This window comes from Notothenia rossii (genome assembly GCF_949606895.1).
Source record: "Notothenia rossii genome assembly, chromosome: 4".
NCBI classification, from domain to species: Eukaryota; Metazoa; Chordata; class Actinopteri; order Perciformes; family Nototheniidae; genus Notothenia; species Notothenia rossii.
Window position 1 is genome coordinate 70706657 of NC_136902.1, and position 22797 is coordinate 70729453.

Sequence of the window (22797 nt, forward strand, 5' to 3'; positions counted from 1 at the left end):
GATGTTAGATTAACACTAAAACTAAATCTGTTAACAAATGTAATCCCGTCTCTATCATCTGCTCAGCTTCACAGGTTGTGCAGTTAATCATGATGGTGTAGAGTCATTCTGCACAAGAACCAGGCCTCTGTTACGGCCCACTGTAAGTGCTGGGGGGGGGAGTGTGTGTGTGGCCTGTGGCGTTGAAGAGCAGCATTAATGTTCGGACTCTCTAACCTCTCTTCCCTGCCAGGGTCACATGATGACGTCAGGCTCATAGCCCGAGAGCAAACACTATTGCCCAACAACACAGCACCCATTACATGACTCCAGATCAATCTCAAATGTTTGGGAAAAACATGCTGCTGACTTAGGTGTCAAAATAAGTGCATTTGTAACTTTTGTCTCAATAGCAACTGTTAATTCCATTTCATCGTAAAGGAAGGTGGGTATCCTACTAACTAACATTTGTCTAGCACTTCTTATTTATCGACAAAATCTATTATTATCTCTGTCACCTTAGTTAAACAGAAATTCATTTTGATTTGAAAATAATTAGTAGCGCAGTTCTTGTACTGTACTGATATTTTATATAACATTGTATGTTTTACTATTGACTTTTAAACATACTATGACATTTAGTTGACATAGAAAAATAAAACAGCTTTTGGCATACTAGACGGTTTTTTATTTTACGTTGTATACTATTTTATGACTTTTATGAGTATTCTGCCTTATTTCATGAAATTTTAATGACTTACTTTAATATGTATCTTATATATCTACTGCTTATTATACTTGTTACATGAGTCATGGCAAGTTAATAGAATATTAGTATGATGTGTAATGTAGTAAGAGATATTTCATAACATTTTTGGGGAATTACTAAATTATGATTTTATTTTGACATTTATAGCATACTTCTATGCGTTCATATGACCATTTAATGGTATGTAATTATTATAAAATTAATTTACTTGATTTAATTAGATGCACTCTTAATTATAATTTAAATTATATTTTTCGGGCATATTACTATGAGTTTAATGACATTTTTATAGCATACAATAATAGGCATCTTGACTTTTTGGGCATTTAATAGATTTATACTGTAGGACGATATATAATATAGTATGACAATTCTTCTACTATACTCTGAGTTTTTTATGACATATTAAGACTTTTAGTGGAAAACTATTCAATGGCTTAGGGACATATCATACTCTGAAATATTTCATGACATTACAGTATGTGACTTCTTCATAGTTAGTTTGACTCACTGTATTATTATGTTTATGATATTTTAAAGGCATATTTGACTATGAAGTTTTTATAGTAAGAATAAGAGGGTGAGGTGGGGCAAGAGAGTGAGGAGGTTTGCTGAGTAATGCAGGTAAGAGGGGGGCTAGCAGACAGGGAGGGAGGGAGGCTGCTGAAAAAGATCCACAAGCACAAGGAAGAATAGGATGTGGCTAAAAAAAAAAAAGGAGCATCCTAAACCCAAAACAACCACTGTACAGTTTGTGAGGAGTTCATGCTACACATGAAAACAACAAGGGAAAGGAATAGGATATTAGAAGGACTTTTTCTCATGACATGCTATACAATGGACTTTTTTATTAGTTTTCCTTGGCATACTATTTTATGGCATCATGTGTTTTTTAGACATTCATAATGATGACATTTGGATTGGATTTAAATAGAATAATTGTATGAGATTTTGTGGCATACTCTGTTTTAGATTTTTTTTATTGCATATCATATTACTTTTATAATTTTTTTTAAATAATCCATAAAATTACAGATGCTTGCTAGGGGGGAAAAGTGGCTGAGAGGTGTATTAAATGTAAGCTATTATTTGAAAGTTTCAAAAATACCTCCTGTGATTAAAACACAATGAATGAAAAACTGTGACGTGTGGAAGACAATTCATCAAGATGGCTTTCTGTATACGTTGTCTCTGTAGCCTCAACATTTATCTACCATACAAATGTTTGCTCTGACCTTTGATCATGTGACAGGTCCATGGCTCGGACGCCAGCATCACAGCCGGGGTAGACGTAGAGCTGTTTGAAGTCACAGGCCTGCCACACCTCCACCACGCCGTTATCTCCACCTGTCACCAGGTTGTGGCCATCACTGCTCAGGAGAATAGCCTGCCGTAGAAAGGAGGGTATCTACATCTGACTTGTGACTTATTTTATTGTCCCTCCTTCGCAAATGTATTTTATTACATGAAACAAAGACCCCATTTGAGATTGTGGAAGTACAGTATGAGAATGATGTGCAGCAGCCAAGACTGCAAATTAAAGATTTACAATTGTCGATAGATTTTTTTAAATAATATGAAATCTCAAAATCAGTTGGTAGCCATCAGTAAACATCCTGTTGCACATATCTTACCGAAAGTCAAAACACCAAGCAATCACTGCACAGAGTTGAAGTATCTTAGACTGCAGATAAACAAAGAAGCATCTCAAGTGGATTGTAGTGGTGTCTACAGTCAGCTTACCCTGGTGGAATCATTGACCTCCATCTGTGCCAGCAGTTTTCCATTAATGCTGAAGTTGCAGAAGCGGCCCCTCTCGTAGTATATGATGCAGTGGCCCTCACTGGATACTGAGATAAGCCGTGGGCACTGATAGTACTCTGGCCCCTCCAGAGCCCGCAGCAGGTCCCCTGTGATGGTGTGGACCAGACATGGGCCCTCTGCCAAAGAGAAAACAGACAAGTGTGAGCCAACTGCTCATGTAAAACATCTAGTATTCTGTCTTCTAGAAAATACATACAATGTTGTTTTTACAGTTTTAAAAGCATAACGTACAGAGATTCCTGGTCTTAGCTTTTTCCGTCAGGCATTTGCATGTCGTTCATCAGGGTAAAAATGCTGGTCTAGAGGGATCTTTTAAATAAATGTCTGTCTGTTATGCGTGTTGGCAATAGACTTGTAACCAACAGTATACAAGTAAGCTCAAGCGCGAGTGATCCTGACTTCCTGTTTCCTCTCTGATGACAGTGACCTTAAAAGTGAGACAGAGAGCACACTGACCTTTGGCTCCGCTGATGACCAGGCCCAGCTCTGCGCACACTGCCACACACACTACTTCTTGGTCATGACCCGTCAAAACTGCTCGTGGAGCTGGGTAGTCACCTAAAAAACAAGAGAGACAATATAATACATTACTTGGTTTAATTGTTGACATTTGAAGTCTGAGATTGAAAACAATGAATCCCTGAATAGGCCATCTAAATTCACTGGTGCTCCATTTCTGAATTGGAAATGCTCTGCAATGGTCTGCAGAACCGCCACACCTTCATCAGGCAATAAAATCAAATAAACACAAGCCCAGTGGATGTGACACACATCTGCTACCAGGGCGGTCCCTCTGAATTGTCATGTAAATTCAGGGATGCCCGCCGATGGCAGCCGAGCCACTTGATTTCATTCCGTGTGTCGTATGATTGATGACGGCCGGGGGAGAGGTTAGTGAGGGGAGTTTCACGGCACCCACAGCTGACCTCAAGTCTTGTTTTTCAAAAGCACTGATCACCAATACAGAATGAACCCCACTTCATATTCTGTGATGCTGCTGTGTCTTAGGAGTCGTTTTTAGTTTGGAGACGCCACTAAAATAATCAAATCAGTGGTAATGATCTGTATTTAACAACAGAGGAAGAAGTTCAGATGGAATAAAGTCAATGGAAAGCAGAGAAACTGTCCTAAATTTATATTTACAATTACATGTAAGTATTAAACGCATTTAACCATTAGTGAAGGGGTAGATAGGACATTATGGGTTAATAAGGCTTTAGGGAGTCACATTTCGGTTTATTTGGAAAACTTTTCTGAATACTTTTTTCTAAATTGTAATTAATACAATATTTTACAATTATTTAAAAAGTAAATTAATTCAACCACAGTTTGTTAAATGCACCACTATTCAGAACACTAGTGCCATAACATTAAGTTGCATTTGGTGTCCCACATGACTCAAAGTTCAGCTGATTCAGTGAAAGTTCCTCTCTCCACCTGGATGACAGTAAAGTCCTGATAGATGATGTGGACATGTTTCAGACTGCTCCCCTCCTCCCCCCCTCTGCAGCAGTAGTGGGGCAGAGAGCCGGACTGTGATCGATGCAGCGCGGCCCCTCAGAGACCAGGACCTGAGCCGGGCTGTCAGTCCAGCATCCTCTGCTGAGGGGAGCTGAATAGGACAAGTGTCAGAAAAGGCCTCCAGGGGGAAAAAGGGACCTTGTGCAGCTCACCTACCCGACAAAAGATTCAATCAGCCTGCACTGCGTACCCCCCCCCCCACCCTCTCCTAGCCCTGGGGACGAGTCGAAGTCAGCCACCACAATTACCCGGTGCAAATATCCCTGGCACCGGTGTGATGGGCTGGATCTGAGAGGCAGGGCCATGATTGAGCTGGAAGTTATTTTAATTATTACACATTTAAGACACATGCAGCCTTTTGGGGCGCGGGTGAAATCAATTTCTTTGGCCCTCCACATCTGATGAGGACGCAGTGATCCGGAGGGCTGCTGCTACTACATATTCACACAACCTTCAACCGGCATTATAGAAAATATAATAGGCATGAAATCTCGAGAATGGGACTCGTGGAAACGATTGTTCAATGAAATAGCGGATAAGCGATGGAAGAAATTGATTTTGTCGCGATGACATTTATTTGAGGGCTTCAAGTGTAAAGATATTAAAGGGCGTCAGTGGTTTATCCCTGATGATCCTGTGAAAAGCCAGGTATATTTGAGGATGATTGATGTTTGCCAGCTGTAGAGATTTGTATAATGCTTATTGTCAAACATACAGTTTACAAAGTGAGCTGATTCTGACCAGGACCCCCTGCTAGACACTATTTTGTATTACAGTGGGAGCTTCCTGGATAAAAAAATACAGACATTTTCCTACACTACCCTTGTTCTTCTCCAAGTTCCCAAACTCTGCATTCTTGAACAAAGCTCGATTATTAACTGTTGGCTCCACAGTGTCCCTGACATCGTGCTTAACTGATGAGATATTGAGAAAAGATTGTAGGTAATTTGTTTCAGTGAAAACACATCCTGTCTTTTGTTTCTTCAGATTAGTAACGTGGCTTTTTCCATTGTGTCCGTTGAAGGTGCATTGTAGGCAGTAGAAGTGTGAATATCAGGGGAATACTGTTTCCCTGCTGCAGGAACACCAGTGCTATTGCCCCTTGCTAATTGGAGGCAACCAAGCTGAAATTCTTAATTAACTGTCTGAGCCTCAGTGAAGTTAATTAGAGAACACTCGCATCTAATACGGAGCTCCCAGAATCTGTGACAATTGGAAACACAAGATCTTCTAACACCCCACCCCCCGTACACACATACACTCAATGAATTGTCATCTACAAATAAAACAAAAACTCTACCTCCTCTCACATTTCTATTCCTCACCATATATGGTGCTACTCACTTGTACTGTACTGTCTGTTTCCCCCTACCCTGATGGATTGTTTTGAACACAGACAATCAGTGGGAATGAGCAACTAAATGAACTGAGCAGCAGAAATCACACACTGGGGTCTACCATTTTGAATGCCAAGACATCTGGAGTCCTCTACTTGAAAGAAGCACAGCTCAATGCAATAAATCACACTAATATATCACAGCTACAGTGCAGATAAATTACCCTCTCCCTGTCTCTTATCATTATTTTATTTCTAGGGGAGAATTCCTTTTTCTCCAGTGATGATCAAAGGCTTGTGCTTCCTATACAACTTGTTGAAAATACTAGCAATGAACTCATGCACCTTTTTTCTACACTTTTACAATGAGTATATTTTATTGGTAAAGTATTAAACATTGTGAGGATTCCTGTAACTTTGTCCAGAGGGCGATGCTACTTTACACGTGTTCATGTGTGAGCACATGCATACTCACTGTTATTGGGGTTGTCGCCAATAATATGGTGCCGTCCGCTCCAATACCACAGCAGCAGCGTAGCGTCCCTGGACCCAGAGACGATGTAGCAGTCTCCCCCGATGTAAGACTCGGATCTGGCCAGACATGTCACCACGTCCCAGTGTCCAAAAACTATCTGGGTCAGCTTGCCTGAAGAAATGATGTACAAACATGTTTTCAGTGTCAAAAGTTCCTCAAATGCAACATGGCAAAATGACTACCGGCTGTGTTTTCAAAGCCTATGATGAGAAAGGAAGCAGTGGAAGAAATATCTCAAATGTGGTTAATTCATTGGTTCCCAGCCTTTTTATCTTGTGATCTCTTAAAAGAGACCACAAGATCCACTCGGTTTTTAATACATAAAAGATTTTATGATAGAAAGGGTGAAAGCATGCAGTATTTCTTATGTGAAAAGAAAAATAAACAGATTTTGTCCTCATCCTTACGATCCGCTTGACCTCTTGTGTTTTCGTAACCCCAAAGTTTGGAAGCAATTAGGTAAATGCCACCTGTCAAGCTGCAGTAATAGTCATTTATATAATTAAACGTGTGTGTTACCAATATGTTCATCTTGCTCTTTCTGAATCATCACCAATGGATAGGAAATAAGCAGGAGAAGTAACTTTTTGATGTATCAGTGTGTTCAAATGTATAACAGTGTAGTCATTAGTTTCTCTACAAGGCTTGTCGACAGGAAACCGGGACAATACTGTATTTTCCCATCATAGCGCTCAGTCCTCCACACATCGGTGCACACCTCTATAGCAAATAGAGTTTACACTGTAACCTACCTGTCTCTGAGGAGTACACACGAAAGCTCTTGTCCCAGAAGCCACACACCAGTATGTAACGGTTGTCAGCTGTCACCACGAAACAGTGCGTGGTGATTTGGATGCTCTGGTCCACTAGATCTGTGATCTGACGCTTGTTGCTTCCTGTATTGTTGGCTGGGGGAAAAAAGGATGAACAGAACTCAGACCCTCAAAGATAAAATAGATATTAAAGCCAATGGTCTATTTTGTTTGATGCTGTACTTTCCATTTAAATCCAGGAAGCTTACTCACCAACCAGAGAATCCATCTCTATAGGAAGGTGATGGGCCTGCTCAAGAGAGTAGCCCGGTGCTCCTCGGAGACCTGGATTCAAGCATGGAGGCATACAGAAATGAATCATTGAGGTTTCTCACCTGTGAGTCTGCACATGTGCATTCTTACACACACACACACACACACACACACACACACACACACACACACACACACACACACACACACACACACACACACACACACACACACACACACACACACACACACACACACACACACACACACACACACACACACACACACACACACACACACACACACACACACACACACACACACAGACACACAACCTTCATAAGGTCTATCAGAGATATTCCCATCCGTCTTACTGGGATTTCATTTTGTGTCAAACTAAAATAGAGACATTTTATCCATGCAATTTGTATTTGGGGCCAGTTTTAACACAGCAACATGCCTGAAAATATGGAGCCCTTATTATCATCATTATTCTGAAAAGCCAAACCACATTTCCCTCCTCTCCGACAGGATGGCGAGGGTGCTGCAGCTGTGTTCATTAGTGTGGGAGCAGCCTTAGCAGCCACACAGTGCGGACTCTTTGCTCCGGAGCTCAGAGTGTCTCTGCAGTGACAGATGGGGACGTGTGAGGAGAATGTGGTGCAGTTGCGGCCTAATTTCCAAGTAACCATTGCTTTGGCCCTCTGACCCTGAGGTGAGGCTGATTCCCAGGGAGGGGCTCTGTGGGTTGTGTTGTTCACACATGTCTGAAAAGGAACATGTGGAAACACTCATGGTCAGCTTACCTAGGAGGTGCTCGCCTCTCACATAGCCAGCTGGCTACAGCTCTATTATGAGTGGTGGGCAGGTTTGTGTGTGACGGTGATGAAGTGATTTTACAGGGCGGCTGCTGTGGTAAGTATCACATGTGGTGTGGCACTTTTTATATTTTGTTATCAGGTAAACATGTGTGTATGTTTGAATGTGTGCTGAGATTCACTCACCGACGGTGTTGTGCCATCGGTTGACAGCAAATACACGGCTGCAGGTAACTGTGACTACAGCCGGGATGGTAAGATGGGGCAGGGTGTTGGCGGCCACATGCGTTACAGGAGAATTGGATGGAAACTTCAACACCATGATGACATCCTGCTGCATCTGGTCTTTGAACATAAGAGGACTCTGTGGAAGAAAAGAAAATACAGAGTGTAAAGGGATGTGATAGAGGGAGATGAGGAGGAAGAGAATGGAGCAGGAAGAGATAAGAAGATGAAAGTATGAAAAGATGGGAGGAAAGGTTTGTATTTAGGCAATTAGAAAAAGGTTGGAGCTAGATCCAGGTTCAGACACAGAGGAGAGCTGCATTCAAGTGAGGGTGCATACACATGTATCAGACAGATTGAGTTTGGTCAACAAAGAAGAAGCAATGAAAGAGACTACATACGTTTTTAAAGATGTACTTATTTCACAACTATGATTTTCAGCTCAACCCTTACAACAATAGTTGGAACCACATGTGGAGCAGGAGTTAAAGCGATGGAAGAAATAGGGATCGTGACAATACTAGTATTTTTAAACCAGTTTCAGCTCTCATCTTTGATGAAAACATTCTGGTGAAAAAAGTAGGAAATTGAACTAAAAGGTCTCAAAGGGATCTGCCTTACAAAGCTTCTTGAAGGGAGAGAGAAACAGGGATAGCCATGTGGGGATAATGAGGGCTAGGCTGGCTATTACATGGATTAGACAGGGAAGAGCAGCTTACAGCAGAAAGAGGAAACAACTGGGCCAGCAGGGAGCACTCTTCCCTTTACACCACACTGCTAGGTGGCAGTAACAGTTAGAAACAGTGCAGATAACTGGAACTGAGGATTGTTGTCAAATTGCGTGTCTGTGACCTACATGTTAGATTTCTGAAACGTCATTTTTTTGTCAGCACAACAGATTGAATTAAAGGAAATGGGTAGAAATAAGAAATCAGGGAGATTCATTTTGTTCACACACAGGCCCAAAAACCCACACCACCAAAGGTCCACACATCCTCTTTCACACACACCACCACCAGAGGTGCAGGGAATTTTCCCAGAATGCTCATTGCTCTCACCAGGTGCATGGCGGAGCTGCGTGGAGGATGTGGCTCAATAAGCAACTGAGATGGCGTCTGTCCAATGCTCTGGATCTGTGCCTCTGTGGCCTGCGGGAGAGAGGGAGGGAGAGGGAGAGAGAGAGCGGCTGTCACAATCAATATGCATCAAAGTGATGGGTCAATGCGTTACTTGACAATGCAAGCAAATCCTAACTCAGCCGTGCTTCTGAGAAAAGGGGGAGGTAAAGGGAGAGGGGAGCACTCCCAATCCGCCTGGGTGCTCCCCCTCCCCCCCTCAGCCTGCAGAGTCATCCAAGTGTTAGTATGGAAGAGACAAGCCTTTTCCTATTAACATGCTTCAGTTAACCATTCCCATTTCCAGGCGCAGGGGCCCCCGCTGCATAAACGTTAACCTGGAGTGACATGCAGCTAGGACTGCAGCAGGCCGGCTTGCTTTTAGATGTTATTGTGTTTGAAACAAAGGAGAAAAGCATGTCCATGTACACACACATACGTTTGCAACAGAAGCACACAATCACACAGCAGACCAAGGTAATTTGGCACCGGGTTCCTTGATGAGGGATGATTTATGGGGAGAAAAGGGAGAATGGATGCTTGAGACTAAGAAGGAAAAGAAAGGAAAAAGAAGTGACAAACAAAAAGACACATAGGAAGAATCAAGCTTTTACTATTATAGGAAGATAACTTCCATTTAAAGGACAAATATCTCCCCTGCCATCCGTAAGTGAGGAAAAAACAAGCAGGAAGAGCTGCTGAGCTTGACTGAAAGTGGGGCACTCGATGGGAGTGATTGATGTGACTGGAGCCACTTCCACCATCAGAGGGGAGCTTGTAGATGTCCGTCACTGCCACTGTGCACAATGGAAGATACATCGCTCAGCCCCTCGCCCGCCCTTCTGACTGCCGGGGTGACTAGCCCTCATTTTCTTCGCCTGTACACACAACTCACTATCAAAATGAGCTATTGGGTAGCACATGCCACAGAGGGAGATGTGGCTAGGGAAGTTCGGAGGTGATACTGAATAAGGACAGGCCACCTGCAAGCCAAGCAGTCGCCCCCAACACCCCCTGGTCACTTCCTATCTTCCACAGCACCAAAAAAGGAGCTGTGGCACAGCAGTGAAAGTTTCATGTGAGTTGCTGAGCCCATTTGGCAACCATTAAGTGCTAGTCAGTGATCTTTACAGCGCAGTCTTTCAAGTAATAAGCATCTGAAATGATGGCTATTTAAGGTTAGGGTTTAGGGTGAAGGTCACAATGTCTATTCAAATAACGAAACGTGATACTAAGATCAGAAAGGCTGAGGAGGCCATGTGCAAAACATCACCACATTTCTTGTGATGATTTAATACCGCTGGGCTGCTGCATATCCCACTTCTGTAGTCTCAGACAACTTTGACGCCCAAAGATGGTTCCCAGAGTGCGGGGAGGAAGATTTGTCTGTGTTTTTGTGTCTGTCGGGCTAAGGGGTGTAGGACTTGTTAAAGGTTAACTCAAGAACATGTTCCTCCACTAGATGATCAAAATATGTCAATATCTCTGAGGAGCTTGGACAGTAATCCTCTGTGAGGTATGTCAGAAACGTATCTCTACCTCAGCCTGAGATGGAGAGCACTTAACAGGCAGTTCATTAGTTTAAGTCACTTCAGGCTCTGCTTTTTGGCTGATAAGTGACACTTATTGCCAAAGCCATCTGGATGATCTTCCCCCCACAGCAACAACCACCTTGCTTGGGTGAGCACCAAACATCCATCATAACACACTGTGTCTGCATGTCTGTCTGTGTGACTTTGTTTGCATCCGATTTTGGCATGAGCAAAAGGCTTCGGAGGTGAGTAGCTGCTCCGCTCTCTATCTGCTGCCTGGTTCCCAGACTGGTGACAGAGAGACTCCATGGAGGATGATCCCCAACAGCATCCTCCAGTGCACTCATGCAACGCAGAAACACAACAGCTCTGTCAGACAGAATGCAAACACGGCCTTGCAGTGACCTGCTAAGCAGCGTGGGATCATGCTGACTCACGACACCTGAGATCACATGGCAACTACAAATATGAAGCTTTCACCCTTTGACAAATTGTTTTCATTAAGTACTTCTGGCTTTGAGGTAGCATCGAAATAATTACAAAAACAGAAACAAAGCAGCACAGCAACCATACAGACCCAACTACCTAGTATAGTGAGGCTGTGCTCAGTAAAGAAACTGCTGCTCATCCTTTATTTGCCAATGTTTTAGTATAATCCTACTCGGAGTTATTTAAATTGTTAAGTACTAACGGAGAATTAGCCTGAGGGCGTTTTTTGATTGACAGCTTGGGAGTTGACATGTGCACTATTGTATAGTGGGAGCAGAAATGTCCCAAACAATATGTTCACTAGTAGGTGATTGTTTCTAATGCAGTTATCATCTGTGACAATACACACTGAATCCTATTCTATGTTAAACATATGAAGGGAGTTTTTTTTATCATAAAGGTCAAGCATTTAAACACTTGAGTCCCTTCACTATGAGAATATCAAGGTGAAATCTATTTAAATATATCTCAGCTTCTTCAAACCCTTCATTTGCGAGCCGTAGCACACTTTGTTGTCTTTGTCAAATCAGAGGGGGCGGTGGCAGCGGAGGAAGAATGGAGTCCCACTGATGAATAATTTGTTTACTTCTGAGTGACACAGCAGGGTTTGATTCAAGGGGCTGCTGTCATGTTTTTCCATAAGAGAAGGCTGTCAGGAGTAGCATCACATAGAAGGACCGCTGTTTCTGCGGTGTGCCCAGTGGAGCTGTCACCGTGCCCTCATCCAGAGGCCCGCCGGAGTCATCATTTCCATCTGACACACGGGCGGAAATGATCCCTCATGACCTCCAATTTATTGACTTTTCAAATGCCTTAATTGTTATGACTAATGCCAGATCTGCAGTTTCACCTGTCAGGCCCAGAATGAATCAATACCCTGGAGTCAATCTTCACATTTGGGCAGGTCTTAGCAAGACATTCATTGGGCACTTTTCCATGCTCCACCTCACTGAATCAGCCCGGACCTGGCCTGGGCCAGATAAAAGGAGAGGTAGATCATATTGTGAATAATGCCACAATAAATATTGTAGGAAATTGCCTACTAAATTACCTTAATGATCCCATTCTGTGCAGGAAACTCAACTTAATGTATTGCATAGCAGGTGATCAAAGTATAGTCAAACTGATGTAATCTGATCAGCCTAAAGAAATACTGTACACAATACAGGCTGTAAAACAAATATCCATCTAAAGTAATACAATACAATTGAATATTGGACAAATATTAGATCTTTTAATTTTCAATTCTACTGTATAATTACAATTACCTGCTTTGAAATGTTAATCTTTTTAACAAGACTTCTTCATAGTGCATATTCAGGAAACTGCAATGTTTTAGTATTTAAAAATATAGGTGGTTCACATATACAAGGTTTTACTTTATGTTACAGGAGGAGGAATCCATCTGGAATGAGAAACACGATTGAAGGTATGAAAGCTCGACTCAATTAGTGCTCATCACATGAGCACCAGATCAGTTGCAATTATCTGAGACCGTTTCTCTCTCTAGCACAAATACAATCACATGTCACAATAGCAATGACATCAGCTGGGTACAATTAGAGAGTTTGAGTAGCAGGGACCCTAATGTGCAACTAACTAACCAACAGTACTGTCTCTCAGGGTAACAGTAGGTGGGGAGAAGAGGGCTAAAATCCCCTCAACCTGATATATGATAAATAAAGAAAGCATCACCTAAATCTTCCTGGAAATGGTGGAAAACAAACCTTTCACAATATGGTTTGGTAATTAGATCAGCCACATCTTCTGCAGGTGATTTGCATAGTGGTCACTTGATAAATAAAGGCGCCCCTGGAAGTGACAGTATATAAATGACTTGTTTTGCAGACAGCAGATGGTGGATATCACAGGAGGAGACAAGCTCAAACTGAAAGTACCACAATGCATGCCAGCTGCTGCAGTCTCTGGTCCCCTTTCGCCTCTGCGCAATTAAGCTATTCACGAGTAGTACGGCCGAGCTAATAGATATTCAATTAATTGCTGAAGAACAAGAGGATTCACTCCCTCACATATTGACTGCGTGACCCCTGTTGATTGATCATAGAGCTCAGTCAGATTTATTGATCTGTTTATAGCGAACAACATACAGTATATTCAGCATGTGAAAGAAAAAAAGCCCACGATGTGATGTTAAGAGGATCTATGAATAATGTGGACAGATATGAAAAAATTACTGTTTATCTGAGAGAGAGAGGAAATTAATAACCCGGTTCATCACAAAATGACACTAATCCCAAAACAGGATGATGAGTCAGCAGCTCTGCCAAATTCTCTCACGGGTTACATTTGCGTGACACAATAATTGATTGACAGATGCGTGATATGAATGCTCCCGGAGCTCTAACACATGCCAGGACAAATAGAGAAAGGAAGCTGTGCCTCTGGTGGGGAAGAGAGAGGGGGGAGGGGCTTTGTCTCCATGGCGATGTGTGTCTGCCTTACCTCTCTGAGCAAAGGGTCAGTGATACTGTCCAGCTTGACGGAGTTCTCGTAAGTCAGGTAGTGAAAGACGTTGAGGGCACGCACTGCTTCCGGGCCTCGCTGCTTGTAGCCGAAAATAAGGTCAATCCACTGATGCAGCTGACATGACACAAACTCGCTTTCCAGGGCCTGTGAGAGGAGAACGGGGGCAATTAGAGGTGAGAGGCATCCCAGCAGCACATGGGCAAAAAGACACAACACACATTCTACTTCCACACAACACTGACCACAACAAAGCCAACTTCACTGTACTCAGTTGACCTACCAGGGCATTGCATCACATTAAAACTCTCAACACTAATAGTACTGGAGTACTGCAAGAGAAAACAGCTCAGGTTTAATAAAGATAAATATGTAACCTGTTTTACTGCTAATAACTATTACAAAAGCTGCAACCCACCTTTTGATGTAATCAGCTAACAAGACAAGACTCTCATATTACATTTCTCTGCCTACCTAAAATACCAACCGACTACATTTGTATTGAGGCAAAGAAAGTGGTTCAATACTAACAGGGATCCAATTTACTGTAAAACCATCTGCAGAGGCAACAATGATACATTACTTGTGAGAGTGAAAAGGGAGACTTGATTTCTTGTGGGAGTGTTGGTGAGAGATTCAGCATAGGATTTAAGGCTGATAATTATTATAAATAACCTATGGAGGCCGTGCGTTGGGGGTTTGATGTATTGTTCCACAATACAGTACAATATAATTCCCATGCATGCTGGTGTAAGGCTTTGCTGGAGGAATTTACACTCCTCCCCTTGCGTCAGGAATAACAGCCATTACCAACAAAGCCTGCTCGAGCACACAGAGGCAGAGTTTGCCACAGGGCATATCACTTCAATTGAAAGTGGCACATGCAAAAATGGGAAGTGGGAGGGAGGGAGGGAGAAAGGAAAGGAGGGAAGGGGGAAAAAGAGGAAGAGTGAGACAGAGGGGCAGGCAGGGGGAGAGATTCACTGACAGAAATGAAATAATAGATGAAGCAAGAGTGTGGGCTAGTGGGAGAACAGAACAAAAGAAAGACAAAAAAATGGAGGCAGAGGACTATGATTTTCTGGGTGTGTGAATGCACTAGTCTGTGAATGTAACAGTGCAAGGCAAAATCACGATGTATTCTTCAACGGTGGGAAAATATCCACAGTGCATCTTTTTTTCAGTCATTCCCTTTCCTTGTTTTAGAGATGCAGACATGCCCATAACAACTCCAGGCCTCCCCCCCCGCCCCCACTCTGCCAGTACACAAGCCCGATAGAGCCCGAGCAGGCAGCGTGGGCAGAGCACGGGGAAAGGTCACCTCCATAAGACCAGCCCAGCTCTGTCACTCCAGCTGAAAAGGTCAAGTATGTTCCCAGAGCCTCTTTCTACCTCTGGTCGAAAGAGATGGTGGCCCATGAACTCAGGTGTCTTTTTGTCTACCTTATTAAAGTGTATGTGCTTTTCAGAAGAAACTAGTCATTAAGCCTGAATTAGTATGATAGAGAGTTTCTTTGTAATATGTGATGTGTCAGTTCACAAGGGCTCCTTCGTGAATCTTAAAATATGAAGAAATGTATACAAAGCATTTTTGGGTATGCAATCTTCAAACCAATTAGCCTTCCCCTCAATTTGATATATGTTCAAATGTATCAGTACTTTAAAAACATGCAATGGCCATTCATCAAGAGTATAGAGTTTAGCTGTTGAGTTTCTACAGTAAGTGTTTCCAGAGTAAAAGGAGAACAGAGTTTATCCGACAGAAAGAGATGGGTTAGATCTTTCTTTATTTCTTTCCCCGTGCTGCTCCTGAAACCTGCTGGGAGTTGTGTGGACCACATGTTGATAGGCTGTCTGTATTGAACGTGCACACGCAGACGCTTACACACATGGACACTGAAAGGGCCCTGCACGCCAAAGGGATGAGGCCCGGCATTACTGAAGGTAACACTATAGGGCAAACTTGCCCTCAGTGCTGTCCTTTAGTGACATCACTGGGGTCAGGGGTACAGTGTTAGTATTGAGCGGTGCACGTTATGAGATGCTTCATGAATAAGACAAGGAGACACAGATGCATGGGAAGGTTAGAGGGAAGATTATAACATTGATTTATTTGATGCCGTGATACAGAGGCAGAAAAGCTGAGAGTAAAGAAATTGTTTTAAAAATACTGCTGACTTATTGTAGATTCTCAGTATGGTAGTACAGAATGTTTTTAGTAAGTATTCAGTCATGAAGAAATACACCAAAGAAAATAATGCTGTATGATGAAGTGTGTCATATGAGGATTGACACAAAAATATAATAAGGCCATATATAAAATTCCAAATCAAATAAAGGATAACTATAAATGCAACAGTCATCATTTTACTGCTTTTTACTGACATAAAAATTGCAAATAGTGCAGTATTTATTTCTCTTTTTTTATTTTCTATTGGCAGAGATAGAAAAGCAGAAAAGCTTACCATCCTATTGATCCTAACCAAGTCTTCAGGCTTCTTGGCCCAGGCTGGCAGGTCCACGTCATAAACCATGGTCCTGTCCTCCCTCATTCCCAGGTGGTAGCCGTTGCTGTTGACAAACATCTCTGGGAGGTAGTAGAACTCAGGAATCAGTTCCTGTGTTTCAAAGGTAGTGAGAGATTCATATTCAACAGCTCACTGACAAGACCACAACGTCTAATCCCATCATGTTCACCGTATTATCGCCCAGCGATTCAGCAAAGTGCACGAAATAACACATGTGAGGACGGAGCCATGAAAAACAGAGAAAAAAGGCTCTGTATCCCACTGAGATGAAGTGAGAATTCAAGGGGAAAGGTAACACAAACAAACTTAACAGCAGGGCCACGAGAAGGCGGTGAGAGGTGCTAGTCCAGTTATTCCAGGCAGGGGTGTTAGGTGTGTTAAATGAAACTGGAACAGAGTTGGGTTTTTCTCCCTGGGCTCTGGGCTCTTGTGATGGGGTCAGGACCTTGCAGTGGAGGGGAAGTCAGCGTGCTAAAAGAGCCCCCGACACAAAGCCTGGTGTGATTTCATACATTAAAGAAGAGAGCAAATATTGACCTGTTTGAGACAAGACTATCCTAAAAGAGATTTCTCCTGGCTTGAATGGCCCTGCTGGTATTTTAACATTTTTAAAACACTAAGCTCCTAATGTCTAACCTTCCAAGCAACCGTTTATATATGTTATGTACATGAACCTGAGGAGACTTGCTTGAGATAAGCAATCTACTAACATGAACATTAAAGGTGTTTTTTTTTCCTGAGTCAAATACAGAAGCTGTTAGAAACTCTCACACAAACCCATTTGCTTATTATTTTTCTTCTTCTTCTATTGTTCCTAAAATACAGCTTTCACAAAGCCTTATGGCAGTTGACTCTAAGAAGTAGGCATATTACTGTCCTGGATGAAGAAAGAACATGTGAAAAAGGACAGCACTTGCTTTCAAGTGCATTACCATGCACACATGACAGTTTGTTTGAGTAAGAGCAAGACATTAGAAGTAATGTCATGATGTAATAACCCAGTTAAAAACACTTTTGAATTCATGTTTAACTTAAATAGCTAATTTAAATTAAATGGTGACATTTCTGGATATAAAGCAGTCGATACAAAAAAGATGGCATGCTTTGGATGGGTAGAACTACCAAAATGGCCGTTTAAGCTGTTCTTTAAGATAAGGCATTTGCAACATAAATTAGTGTATTTATACTTTATGTGATTTTGCAGCAGCCACACTGACCCTTATCCTCCTAATCATACAGCTAAGGAAGGATGAGTGAGTAAAGCCTCTGCACAATGAGCCATATGCACACGAGGAATGTAGATCCTCTACTCTGTCCTCATTAGGACACATAGACACAAGACACAGTAAATGCTGTTGTCTGTCTCTTAGCCTGAGATTATAAAGTAGGGTGCACAGTATTTAACTCTTACTACATGAGGCTTGTTTTATGAATGCAGTGTTTGTCGGATTCAGTGGTACTTGGGAGTTTTATATTGCCTGTGGGATACATAACGTGCAGAGCTTTTAGGCCCACATAAATCACTTGGTTTTGATAGAGCGAGTTAGCATGACATGGTACAGGCCAATAACACTGCTGGTCTGCTGTTGGTCACATCTCACCCTCCGCACGCGACAGGGGAATGGACTAAAGTAGCCATTCCTCTCGGTTTCCCTCTGTCCCTCACATTTACACACATACACACAACTGCACTTTCCCTCCACTTCTCTGCTTGTAAACTTCCTGCCGTAACTCAAAGTCAAGCCGTTAAAACTGCCAGCTCTGTTTTCAAACCACCCTCCCATGGCAGCCATTAATTCTGCAACAGCATCGTAATGGGCTAACAAGTCAATCACACATGCCTCCATTGCTTTACACTGTGTCACCTTAATGACATGTTCGTCAAAATCTGTCACCGGTTGAGTTCTGCTGGATTCTTTCAGACAGCATGGTGGCAGTTATTGCGTGTGTATGAGAGAGTATGTGTGTGTGCCCACTACTTCCTAGACAATTCTGCTTCACGTTGCCCATGGTGGCCATGCCAGCATAAGATAACTGTGTGTGAACATAGGAATAAATGAGAGGTATGGATGCACAATAATGAAGGGGTGGACGGGAGGTGAGGGGCTTGGTGAGTGCAGGATTGTTTCCATTTGACTTGCTCTTTCAGGAGGTCATACCCATCAGTGGTTTAGCCTCCCTTGGTCTTGTCGTCATTACTGCTGGAAGAGGCCGGGGTTAATGAAGGAAAGACCCTGGTAAAAACAAGCTGCCTTTCAATCAGAGGCCTGATGGGCCGGGCCCAGGCTGACCTTAACCCCCAGTCCCTCCGCTCAGTCCCTACATGGTGGCTGCGTATGGCATTTATGTGTTGGGCTGCCTTTCAGATTGCATGCATGGAAACCTATACTTTAATTTCATTTCATTTTGGATAGGATTTTTATCGGGCAATTGCTTAGTGCAATAAAAAGAACAAATATAAAACATTATAAACTAGGTAGGAGGACAAAAAAGAACACATTATAAAACTGGAAAGGAGATTATTATAAAAAGCTCAAGAATATACAGTACATGTAATCAGTCAACATAGCAGCATTGCCCTATTGCATCATGAGTAAACCAAACAACTGTTCTAATATATTATGAAAAACTGTTAGTAATCCAGAATTGTCCTCCACAGTACAATGCCTCTCCTAATAGATCAGTAGCCATCTTATGTGTGTAAAAAGAAATGCATGCAGACATACAAGTAGTAGAAAGTAGGCAGTATTTGTTAACAGGGTGGCGTTTGACTATTCAGCTGTTGGAAAGCTTGCAGCTTTCTGCCTCACATAGTTGGCTGCTCCCCCCCCCCTAGATCCTGGTGAGTAAAAGCCCTGTCCCTACATAAAAGACTACATTTTAAATAGCTTTTGTCATTAATGCTTTATTAATTGCCCGGGGCAACACTACCCGATGCGGGGTGTGCTAGAAATATATGACACTTTGAGGTCAGTGCATATTCCTGCTGCGTGTTATGCAGTGGGCAAAATGGAGGCGAATCAGCAGGGTTCAGCGTTTTCGGTGACTGCTCTGTGGATTTGCAGAGGGAGGGCTTTGTCTTTCTCTCAGACACAGCCTTTGTTCAAATTCATGAGTGCCTGCATGCACAGATACAGGATCAGTCCACCTCTGAGATAGTTTGTTTTCTGCATGTGATAAATCAAATGCGCATTTCTAAGGGTATCCCTGTACACCATGGTCTTTGTGATTCACTGTTTGTATGAGGCATTCATTATTAATGGTATATATTTTTGCAGTGGTGTTGAGGCACATTAACTGAGGAGGGGGGCATTGCGAATCAGAGTCTGGTTATGTTTATATTGCCAATTATATATACTGTATACTTGCAATTTGGCTGTTAGATATGCTGCTGTAACTGAATAACTGACCTCAGAAGGAAATACTCACACTATCCTAACACCAGCTTAAAAAAGATGTCTGACAATGAGGATCACATATTTAGTTATATATTAACTACATATTAACTTATATATAAATATATATATAGGCAGATAATGATCACACATTTAACCTCTACCCTGTTAAGGGCACACTTCTGTAGGCATGTATCCTTATAAATATAACATATAGCTGGTTCTATTTGCTTTTGTTGTGCCTCTCACCTTTACATCGGAGGTGTCCCTCTGACAGTTTCTCCAAGAGCGGGCGATGGCTGAGAAGGTGCGGTCAGGATGGTCGAACTTGTCGTTATTGGTACCAAAGAGGAATGTGGTGAAGGGCTCCTAAAAAGAAAGCAAATTTGACATCACAAATATGAAAGATCCCCACCCAAATCAAAAGTCATCATCATCCTCATCATCATCTTTTTCACCCTCTTGATCTGCATTTCAAATGCAACCATTATAATTAAAATAACGAAAAACATCAGAACTGTTTGGAATAACTGGATCACCATGCAGCTTATTCAAATACATGTGAATAGTCGGAATAAATTGCAATATTTAATTGTCATTTTTTTCTGCGATAGTCCAAAGGAATCAGTCATTCATTGGATCCAAGCCTGGGGGGAAATTAATTAGTGTTTTCCTGAGCACAATAAGCCATAATGATAATTGGCTCAAATGTGGTTTTCTCAGCCTGAGATGGCGACCATTGCCGGTTGGAGCGGATGGATCACTCACCAAAGGAAGAAAGGGATTGTGGAAACAAACCCACAGAGGCTAATCTAAATGCTGTCAAGGGAGCTCCTTCAGTTCATCAGCCTTTAGCTACTAATGATGGGGGAGGTGGGGAAGTACAGTACGAACTCCCTATGAAGCTTTTTTTCAAATTAATAAGATGACTTCAAAATCAAATGTACAGCAACTCAAAGAAGCCGTGCAGGTTGAAAGGGCATGTTTTGTGAGGAACAGATTGGGAGAGTGCGTGGGCCTCCTCCTCCTCCTCTTGCAGAGTAAATGAGGACAGTGCTCAGTAACCTTGATGGACATGTCTCCAGCGCTCACTGGGTTGCCTGAAACACATAAACCTGTCACAGCAGCCTCTGTAAATCATTACCCAGCCACTCTTTATTTAGTCCACATATGCCGGTTTACTGGCCTGTGAAATGTGTTTTCTGAGCGCCATTGGTCTAACTCGGGCCCAATCAAATTGAGATGTCGAGCTGTTTCCTGTGCAGAAGCCGACAGACCTCAAAGTAACAGCATCATCAAGTCTGACAACTGACAATCAACTAATGCAGACTCAAAAATGAAAAGCTGTCTGAGGATGTGGGTTTGGCTTCATTCCTATTCGGGCGCTTGACTATTTTGGGGATTTTGAACACAGAACAATAATGAGTGTGAAGGTGCTTGAAGGAGTGATTTTACTTACTATTCTGACAAGCCAGTGCAGGGTGGAGGCAGCTGTGGAGTAGTGGGAGTTGTAATGACAAGGTGGTGCCTGGTCGTCTTCCCAGGTCTCATAATGATCAGCGTAGAAGGCTGCACGCTTTGGATTCAGAGCACCAATGGGCTGGAAACAAAAACACAATAATTATAGGTTGAGTTTTTGCAAATAAATAAATTGCTTCATATTTGCCTCTTAATTAAAAACAGAGGTTTTACCCTCAAAGAGACTCTGAGGAAATTAACACTTCCTCATGAGTTTTACTTGTGAGCATGTCTTTTATTTATGGAATACTGTACATATACAATGTATTAAACATTAACCTGAAGGTGGGCGCCATGAAAGCAATACATATTCATCTTTTTTAAATATATTTGATAAAGTCATATATTACAAATACAAATAAAACAGTGACCAATGTCATTTTGACATAAAACTAAAACATTTAGTTTCATGGAGCTTATTTACAGTAACGACAACACAAAATAACCAAGGGTCACAGTACCTATTTGCTCAAAGCCATTGCCACAATCTCCAACATAGGTTAAAGATGAAAACAGTAACAAAAGGCATTAGGTCAAATAAAAGTATGGCTGTCTTTAAACTGTTGTGGGTTTGGTTTACTGTAGATCTGAGTACTATAACAGGCACATGTCATGAAACAATATTAACGATAGTGAAAGACAGGTCCATGATTTATAGAAAGTTCCAGGACTTTAAAATTCATATTATGAGTAAGCTGTAAGCCAGTGTGAATACTTTATAAAAAAAAGCAATATGAGCCCTTTTCTTTGCTCATACCATCTTAACAGCCCTATTCTTCCCAACCACACAGTCTGACTCAACTTATAGTACTGTGTTATTGGGTCAGTGAAAACCACACTTCATGTGAAGTTGCTGCAATATATTACTTGTTGAAATACTGGAACCCTGGAGCCTGATGTCATCATTTTATACTTCTTGTAGAATCTTGGCTGGGTCAGTGTATATCAATGCATATATGTGAGAGTATGTACAGTAATTGGGGACCTTTATATTATAACAATAGGTATTTTGGAATACAAAAATAGGTTTCTCTCACAGTGTATCATCTCAGAACTACAGAAGAGGATTGGGGCCACATGAAAACAATTTCTAAGATCTGACTTCTTCTCAAGATTCTGACTTTAATCTCAGGATCCCCCCAGCCCCCAATAACAATCCCTTTTGGTCAGAAAAAAGATTATACTGTATCTGGCCCTAATCCTCTTTCATAAAGATCTTATAAACTCAAAAACAAGAACCTAGTTTTCACTAATGGTAAATCCTTTGATAAAACGTGCGATACTTAAACTTGTCTGACCAATCTGACCAAATCTGACTTACTTACATTGGCGAACACACAAATTACACTCAAACACTTATAGAAGAGCGATCTGCATTAGAGGTGAAATGTTTTTCCTGCATTAAACCCCTAGGTTTTGTAGTACAATATGTATACAGTATATAGCAGCAGAGTTTTGGCCTGGGGACATAGACTACATGCTGCCAATAATACCATCAGGAAGCAGGAGATATGATGTTCCAAACGCATGGCTGCAGTGAAATGTATTCAAGCCCATTGCAGGCAACAGAGGTACAGTCCGTCTACTTTGATTTACAGGTAACATATTTTGTTGCGTGCGTAGTTTACCATTTCTTGTGTTAGGACAGCACACAGAATAGTACAGAATAATTGAGCATAATTAAGATAGACTTGCAGAGTCTTC

At 41.9% G+C, this 22797-nt stretch overlaps 1 protein-coding gene across 2 annotated transcripts in view; it reads right to left on the reverse strand.

Moving 5' to 3' along the window:
* nbeab (neurobeachin b) overlaps positions 1-22797 on the reverse strand; it is a 196152-nt gene that overhangs the window by 2630 nt on the left and 170725 nt on the right. For both annotated transcript variants that reach the window (XM_079676160.1, XM_079676159.1), the window contains 12 exons: positions 21035-21175; positions 19825-19944; positions 16118-16270; positions 13632-13799; positions 9091-9180; positions 7994-8171; positions 6990-7061; positions 6717-6872; positions 5905-6075; positions 3029-3130; positions 2492-2688; positions 1984-2135 (listed from right to left, as the gene is read on the reverse strand). In XM_079676160.1, coding sequence (XP_079532286.1) covers positions 1984-2135; positions 2492-2688; positions 3029-3130; positions 5905-6075; positions 6717-6872; positions 6990-7061; positions 7994-8171; positions 9091-9180; positions 13632-13799; positions 16118-16270; positions 19825-19944; positions 21035-21175 — 1700 coding nt within the window. The remainder of the gene's footprint in view (positions 1-1983; positions 2136-2491; positions 2689-3028; positions 3131-5904; positions 6076-6716; positions 6873-6989; positions 7062-7993; positions 8172-9090; positions 9181-13631; positions 13800-16117; positions 16271-19824; positions 19945-21034; positions 21176-22797) is intronic.